The sequence below is a fragment of the Lipotes vexillifer genome, unplaced genomic scaffold (assembly GCF_000442215.2).
Source record: "Lipotes vexillifer unplaced genomic scaffold, Lipotes_vexillifer_v1.1 scaffold919, whole genome shotgun sequence".
Lineage (NCBI taxonomy): Eukaryota > Metazoa > Chordata > Mammalia > Artiodactyla > Lipotidae > Lipotes > Lipotes vexillifer.
In genome coordinates this window covers 338,554-347,496 of record NW_006775731.1, presented here as the reverse complement: position 1 = coordinate 347,496, position 8,943 = coordinate 338,554, and the positions used below count along the sequence as shown (strand labels likewise).

General features: G+C 34.0%; 1 protein-coding gene across 2 annotated transcripts in view; it reads right to left on the bottom strand.

The window, feature by feature from the left end:
* Positions 1-434: 434 nt before the first annotated feature.
* ARHGAP5 (Rho GTPase activating protein 5) overlaps positions 435-8,943 on the bottom strand; it is a 59,481-nt gene continuing 50,972 nt past the window's right edge. Inside the window, exons 4-6 of one of the 2 annotated variants that reach the window (XM_007450165.1) lie at positions 8,075-8,206; positions 6,005-6,110; positions 435-899 (exon numbers count right to left, since the gene is read on the bottom strand). In XM_007450165.1, the coding sequence (XP_007450227.1) occupies positions 572-899; positions 6,005-6,110; positions 8,075-8,206 (566 nt within the window). In that variant the 3' untranslated portion in view covers positions 435-571. The remainder of the gene's footprint in view (positions 900-6,004; positions 6,111-8,074; positions 8,207-8,943) is intronic. The other variant, XM_007450166.1, reaches the window with a different exon arrangement.

Genomic DNA, 8,943 nt, shown 5'->3' with positions numbered 1-8,943 from the left:
CTTAGAAGATGAAGGTGCAGAAATATGTTAAGTGTACTTTTCTTTCTTTCAAACAACATCCCAAGCATGGCATAAGTAGCCTGAAATTATAAAATACTTAACTGGGCTTTTAGTTATCTATACAGACTGATAAAAGTAAATTAAGTTGCTCAAATTAGCACATCAAATAACAAAACCAGCCATAAAGCAGGCTGGAAAGCATTAAATGTTTCATATACGTGAGTTTTTAAATCGTTAAGTTTCTATAGAAAAATTTTATTCACAATATAATGTGACAGAAAATGCCACAGGAATGATATACTGATTGCAATAAGGTTGCATGCAACAGCAGCTTTGTATTTTATAGCTATTTTTGTTTATAAAAATTAAACCTCTCCAGTCATGCTTATCACATGGTCTTAGATTTGTAATGTAAATGAATAAGGAATACCATATAGTTCAAAGAGAAAATGTCTCATTATTTTGAATGTGAATTATCTGTAAGAAACATGAAGTATACGACTGAACCCTGAAACATGCATGCCTAGATTTGCTTTTGTCCAATTTCAGGCTGTCTGCAATCACTTCCTACTTATATAATACCAAGAGGATCCGTCTGTAACTGTGGTTGTATCAGCTGAGGTTGCAATGGTGGTGGTAACTGAAGCGGTACCATTGGTTCCACCAACTGTCCTGGGTTTGAAGGTGGTGGAGGAGCCACAGTGTTTGCAGTTTCCACAATTTCTCCATTGTAAAAGAAAAACTGACACTGCTGAATGAATGTTTCAACAACAGACTGATGGATCTTGGTGGTAGACAGAAACTCTCGATTTTCAAAATCAGGTCTCATCAAAGTTGGCCAAAAACAGATGGATAAGTTGTCTGCTGTCATTAAGTTGACTTTATTATGCTGACTGACCCTGAAATTATGATAGGAAAAAAACAATTAGAAACCAGTCAAAGTCATTGCAATTAAAGAATCTGAGAGCTGGATATTATTTCAGATGATTTGGTTTTACCTTTTTTAAAAATCTTAACTTCAAATTTAAAACATTTTCCTGCTTGTGCATTCCATGTTCAACTACATTCTAATAACAGAAAAAAGCAGTAAAATCCATTCCTTATGAGAACCAAAGATGGTTTTTACTTTGGAAAAACGCTCATATCCTCCAACTGGGAGACTTTTCAACTTTCAAAAAACTCAAGTTTCTAGTATTCCAAAAAACAATCTTTTAAATCATTAACTACCTTGTACATCGTTACAAATTTAATTTCAATGACAACAGTTCATAGAGAAAATTCTACCTTAAAATTCTTTTGATCCGACAATAAATAATTTACAAATGACCATATGTTAACTATTTTGCATCCAGTCTTTTAAATATGTGAGCAAGCACTACTACCACTGTCTGTAATAAGCAAGAAACATAAGAAGCAAATCTTGAATTTTAACTCGAAATTATTAAATTGGGAGGAAATTTTAGGTATTTTATCCAATCCTCTCATTCACACATGAAGAAACAGTCCAATATGCAAGGTAGCAGGAAAATTTTTTATTTGAATTTGTATATCAAAAAATTAAAAATCTAAACCAAAGGATCCACACCCCCAAACACAGGAGTTGCTCATCTGAGGTAAAATAAGTGCTATAAAAACATGTGTTCCGTGGTAAAAGTTATTACTATTTGTTAAGAGACTAAATTAGAATATTCAGAATAAAGTCAACCTCTGTCAAAATATAGTGTATAGAGGGGCCCAGTCAGGTGTGTCTATGTGGTAGTCAAGTATAGGTTCTGAAAATACCCATAGATTTGAAAGACATGAATATGGGCATCAAATCTAATTGTTGAGTCAAAAAGTACAAAGGAAAGGTAGCAAATCAGTTAGATGAGGGTGGTCAGGGTCCTTGAAGAGGTAATGTTTGAGTTGAGCCAAGGGTGATGGGTGTTAGTAAAACAGTAGGAAGAAAGAGTAATTTAGTCAAAACAGTGGTTCTCAAATACTACAAAGCTATAGTAATCAAAACAGCATGGTACAGGCACAAAATCAGACATATGGATCACTGGAACACAAGAGAGAGCCCAGAAACAAACCCACACACCTATGGTCAATTAATCTTTGACAAAGGAGGCAAGAATATACAATGGAGAAAAGACAGTCTCTTCAGCAAATGATGTTGGAAAAGCTGGACAGCAGTATGTAAATCAATGAAGTTAGAACACTCTCTCACATCGTATACAAAAATAAATTCAAAATGGCTTAAAAATTTAAATATAAGACATGACACCATAAAACCCCTAACGAACATACGGAAAACACTCTCTGACATAAATCGTAGCAATGTTTTCTCAGGTCAGTCTCCCAAGGCAACAGAAATAAAAGCAAAAATAAACAACTGGGACCAAATCAAACTTATAAGCTTTTGCATAGCAAAGGAAACCATAAACAAAATGAAAAGACAACCTACGGAGAGAAAATATTTGCAAATGATGTGACTGACAAGGGGTTAATTTCTGAATACACAAACAGTATCAAAACACAAACAAACAACCTAATCAAAAAATGGGCAGAAGACCTAAATAGACAGTTCTCCAAAGAAGACATATAGATGGCCAACAGGCACATGAAAAGATATTCAACATCACTAATTATTAGAGAAATGCAAATCAAAACTATAACGAGATACCATCACAGACTGCTCAGAATGGCCACCATCAAAAAGTCTACAAATAATAAATGCTGCAGAGGCTGTGGAGAAAAGGGAACCCTCCTACACTGTTGTTGGGAATGTAAATTGGTACAGCCACTATGGAGAACAGTATGGTGGTTTCTTAAAAAACTAAAAATAGAGTTGCCATATGATCCAGCAATCCCACTCCGGGGCATATATCCAGAAAAGATGAAAGCTCTAATTTGAAATGATATATGCACCCCAATGTTCATGGCAGCACTACTTACAATAGCTAAGACATGGAAGATATGGTATGTGTGTGTTTATGTGTGTATATATATATACACACATACACACACACACACACACATATACACACAATGGTATATTGCTCAGCCACAAAAAAGAATGAAATAATGCCATTTGCAGCTACATGGATGGACCTAGAGATTATCATATTAAGCAAAGTAAGGCAGAAAGAGAAAGATAAATACCATATGCTATCACTTATATGTGGAATCTAAAAAAAAAAAAAAATGATACAAATGACCTTATTTACAAAACAGAAACAGATTCTCACAGACACAAAAAACAAACCTATGGTTACCAAAAGGGAAAAGGTGTGTGGGGGATAAATGAGGAGTTTGGGATTAACAGATACACACTATTATATATAAGATAGATAAACAAGACTGTATAGCACAGGAACTATATTCAATAGCTTTTAATAACCTATAATGGAAAAGAATCTAAAAAAAGAATATATATAACTGAATCACTTTGCTGTACACCTGAAAACAGGACATTGTAAATCAACCATACCTCGATAAAAAACAAACGAACAAACAAACCCCCGCTCCCAGTGATTCTCAGTGTGTATCAGAACCTACTGGAGGGCCTGTTAAAACACAGACTGATAATTATGTCTGGGGTGGGGCCTGATAATTTGCATTCCTAACAAGTTCCCAGATGATGCTGATGCTGCTGGTTTGAGGACTGAATTTTGAGAAAGACTGAGGCAGTCATGTTAAGATGTGATAAGGGACCAGGCACAAATTGATACTTTCGGTTAAGTCCTATTAGTTTAATACAGTGGCACTTGGTGTTGCACGGTGGAAAAGGAAAGGAGATTTAACAGAGTAAGTTAGAACTAGGCCACTTAATGATAAACAATTTAGATTTTTTTCCTTTAGGATATAAGTGATCATTACACAAAGAGCTTTTAGAAAGATCATTCTGGCATCAGGATCAAGGGAGAATCAAGACGAAAAATAGGCAGAGAGAGAGCTCAATGACAAACTAGAGTTTCCTAAATGAGAAATCATAAAATTTAAACTAAAGCAGTGGCAGAGGAATGAAAAGGAAAAATAATCAGGAGAAAAAACTAATTTCACACAATAACTCACTGAATATGGAAGGTGAGAAAATACATCCAAAGAACAGCTCCATGGATTAATTTCTGCAATCTGTCAATCACCCAATATATATTTATCACTTATTTCCTATACTGGAATGTAAAGTTCCATGAAATGTGATTATCTTATTTACTGCTATGTCTGTATAGCGTTTACAACAGTACCTGACACAAAGAGTACATCCATTATAATTAATAGTTGAGTGTTTGTTCTAAAATTTAAGTCTGATGATACTACTTCTCTGTTCTACTCTCTAGTGGCTCCCCATACCATTCAGAGTAACAATCATGCAATGCTTTTTTCATTGACAAAGTCTTGCTCCCCACCCCACCCCCCACATAAATGTCAGCTGAACTCAACAGTGCACTTAGTGATAGACATGAAAGCAACCTCCTTGTCAGTAAAATATTTTGAGGACTAAAGCTAATCAATAGGCTACATTCTGGGTAGTACTGCCCTATCCTTCATTCTGCTCAAACCACACAGGCCTTTTTGCTGTTCCTCAACACGCCAAATATGCCTGTGTCATTAACTGTTGTATCACTGGAGTCAAACATAGTTAAGTGTCTTAATATAACATTGATAGTGGGCTAGCACTGTGATTTTTTTGCATATGCTCTTCCCTTTGTCTCTTTTCCCTATTGTTTTTAATAAAGTCCAATTCTTGTTTCAGCACTTTAATCAGGCAATACAATAATATGTTCATATACCATCCCTACATTTCATATTGGGTAAGGTCTCCTGTAGTACCCTGTACACATCTGTTAAATCATGAACCACGTTGCATGGTAATTTTCAAAAGAGGAAATTCCACTAATTATACTGCAATACTATGTATGTTGGTATTTTCTCACAGAGGGAGACTCCAGAGAAGAGTTACTAGAAGTGCTAATACAATTTTATGCTACATTGATAACAACAAAAAAACTTTAAACACTGCTTAATACTCTCTTTTAAGAGGTACAGACTGAAATGTACTTGTTTTGGACACTGACATTATTAGTTAAAAAAACCAAACCTCAGTTCGTTAAAATGTTAGTAGAAAATACTGTGAAGAGTAGACTTTTGAAAAAAGTAGTACAAATACTAATAATTCTATTCAGTCTCAATAACAACTTTGTGAGCTATTATTCTTCTCATTCTTATAGTTGAGAAAAATCAAGACTTAGGCAGGGTGAAGTATTTGTCCAAAGCCACAGAACTAAAAATGTTTCAAAACCAAGCCTATTTAATTCCACGGTCTTGAGCTTTACGCTATTATACAATATTAATATTGCCTTTCATTTAAGAAATGGTGTTGGGAAGAGTATCTTTATAGAAAAAAGTATAAACTTGAAGCTTAACATATTTAAGGCTTTTGATATAGGATTAATGTCCTGCATTTCAGTAACAGTCAAGGTGGATAGTAATATGAATTCAAGTTTCTAATAAAATTTCACTATGAGGAATATCCAAACAAAACAAGCAAGGTACACAAAAGAGACACAGTACAAAAGAAGAGGCAATTAAACCACTTAATAAAACTTGGATTCAAGTTATAAGATGTGTCACTTGAGCATATGATTTCTCTCTTTAAACCTCAATCTTTCTAACTTCAAATAGGCTGATCTGGTTAATTATCTAAGTGTCATTTCATAACTAAAATTCTAAGATTCTATAGAAGAGAACTGTTAAAGAACAGCAGTGACAAAGAAAAAGTACTCACCACACTTATTATTTATATAATCATGTTAGATACTAAAAGGGTCATATACCTTTCTTTAAACAAGTTGATGAAAAATCTATTTTAAAAATACAGAAAAAATAATTTAGAGAACCAAAATTGAACTGTATGTTTAAATTAGTCTCTCTTTCTCTATTTTATGATTACCCAATTTATAAAGTTACGTGTTTGAAATCCGTAGTGCATTTTATTTGCAAAAACGAAAAATAAAAATACCTGTTTAGATGTGTTATTACATATCTGAATACATCATAGTTAACAGGATGAAATTTCTTAACAATTTCTTTCAGTGCATGAAGACGTTCTGTTTTATCCAGGATTTCTGTAAAATTAAAGTAGCGAGGAATTTGTGTGAAACACAAACATTAAAAAATATTGATAAAGCTTCCTGCTATGCTTATTGTATGAGACAATCAAGAATGTATATAAAGCATATCAGGAGAGGGAAACAAAAACAAAGAAAATGTTGTAAAGAACCTGCTAATAAACAGACTACCATCTATTTACAATAGCCTTTTCACAAGTAAAGCTAATAAGTGAAGATCAAAGTAACCTGGGGGTGGTAAAATAGGAAATGGTATATTAGTAATTTCTCTAAGCAACTTATATAACTAGATACTGATTTAGAATTAACTAATTACTTACAAATCTGTTAGGCTCTTAATATTCATGCTACAGATAGTATTTTAGGCTTTTTGGGTGAAACTACTCAACTCTGCAGTGGTACAAAAGAGGCCACAGACAATATGTAACAAGAGTGGCTGTGATCCAATAGAACTTTAAAAATCTGAATTCATATAATTTTAATGTTTCATAAAATTTTCTTTTAATATTTTTTCAACCATTTAAAAATGTAAAAAAACATTCTTAGCTTGCAAGCCTTCTGAAAACTGATGGCACGCTAAATTTGGCCCACAGGCCAGTTTGCCAACACCTGATTTAAAGCATTATACTTATTTATAATCCACTTAGCTTATAAAACATTGTTCTTCACAAGTAGCACAAGCAGTACAAGCATTTAGCTCAGTTACTTTCCAAATTTACACAAATTATGAAACAGGATAACTGAAATGTGGCTCTGCTGTAAATGGGAGAGGACAGAGCGCCTTACTGCTGCTCTTCCTCATTCAGTTCATTCTTCTAAAATAACAATGGATTCCTCTGGAGGAGGCCAGTCTGCCAACCAACTCACGGTAGTACACCAAGTACTAACAAATTTCTCATTTGCCACATATTACTTCTAAATCAGCCCTCAATATTTCCTAAGTAGGAAAGTTCTGAGGCTATTGTTCATGGCCAAAAAGTAAGAAAATCTAAGCTATCAATTGGACTATTTTCCTAGTTTTCATATGAGAGAATGTATAAGGCAACTGTATCTTATGACGATATACTGAAGTGGCTTTCAATGAAAAGAAAATTAACTGAGAACTTTAACAATAAGTATTATTAGTCTCACGCTACAGAGCTTGAAGACTTGTAATCAAAAGGAAATATTAAAGAGAAATATTTAGAAACTACATTAAATTTAGCCATTGAGAACACAATGTGGATTAAGCACTAGGTTACCTGATACTCAAATAGAACTTTGGTCTCATTTTCCAGATAACAAATGAGTATTTGCTTCAGAGAAACATCTGGATGAATGATGATGCCAAGTAGGAATCAATACTGAATGAGTACCCATTTTCCTGTCTTACTTTTTCAAAAACTGAATTAAGACATGAGGCCAAAGTTAATTTCTTTGACTTAAAAAATATTTATATACACATGTGTACAGACCATACACTGGTTAATATGTTACTGAAGTACATTACATATACATTCATTTGAAGACTTAATTTCTTTTTCTTTTTCTTTTTTTGCGGTACACAGGCTTCTCACTGTTGTGGCCTCTCCTGTTGCGGAGCACAGGCTCCGGAAGCGCAGGCTCAGCGGCCATGGCTCACGGGCCCAGCTGCTCCGCGGCATGTGGGATTTTCCTGGACTGGGGCATGAACCCGTGTCCCCTGCATCGGCAGGCGGACTCTCAACCACTGCGCCACCAGGGAAGCCCAAGACTTAATTTCTTTTTCTTACAATGCCTTTGAGTTTGAATTAAAAACACAAATCCCAAACTTCCAGTATAATGATCTAACGGGAAAGAGCTTTAATAAACAGTTCTAGAAGCTGAATTTTTATTAGCTACATATTCTAGTGCATGACTGATTTTAACACAAAGCAATCAATGTACAAACCCCACTACCATCATCCCTCTCAAAAAAAAAATAAAAGAAGGCTTTTACTTACTTGCTGCTTCCAATAGCTCTGGATGAAGAGAATATGGAATTAAAGGATCTGGTAGATCTGCAAAGAAAGCTTTAAGAGCTCCAGCTACAGCATTTACTGTTACTTCCATTGATACTAGACTGATATTATGATCTATAAGACAAAAATTAAAATTAAAAACTATAATAAATTTAAATTTATTACAGGAGAAGTAAGTTAAATGGGTACTTGTAGATCCAAAGACATTTAAGTCTTCTCATGGACCACCTTTCTTCACAGGCTGATTCATCCCTCCCCCATTGTTTTAATATAAGTTTGCCCGACAAAGTATAGATAAGGAAAGAGAAAACCAAGTAAGAAGCATTTTCTATGACAATAAAAAAATGCTATTAGGCTTGTCAGTATATGAGACATCTCTCTTCTTTTGAAACATTTTGTTCACATAAGCTATTTAAAAGAGGCCATAAGGAAGCAGAAAGACAAAAGATAGGAATCATGCATATAAATTCAAGTTTTGATGGATGATGGATGTTCACTAAACTTACTGTGGTAATCATTTCATGATATATGTAAGTCAATTCATTATGTTGTACACCTTATACAGTACTGTATGTCAATTATATCTCAATAAAACTGGAAGAAAAAACAAAATCGCTATACCTCATGGAGTATGCTTAACTGGACATAAAAGGGGTAAAAGGTGAACACTATTTTATTGTTGCAATATACATTATTATTCTCACATCGCAGGACCACTTTTGTGTGTTTTTTCTACAATATTATACTGCAAGCCAATATAAATTGTAATCTATAGTGTAAATCTACTAGTTCCCTGGTGGGGAAGTTATAACTTACACTTAAAAAATTTTAATGTAAAATACTTTAAACAC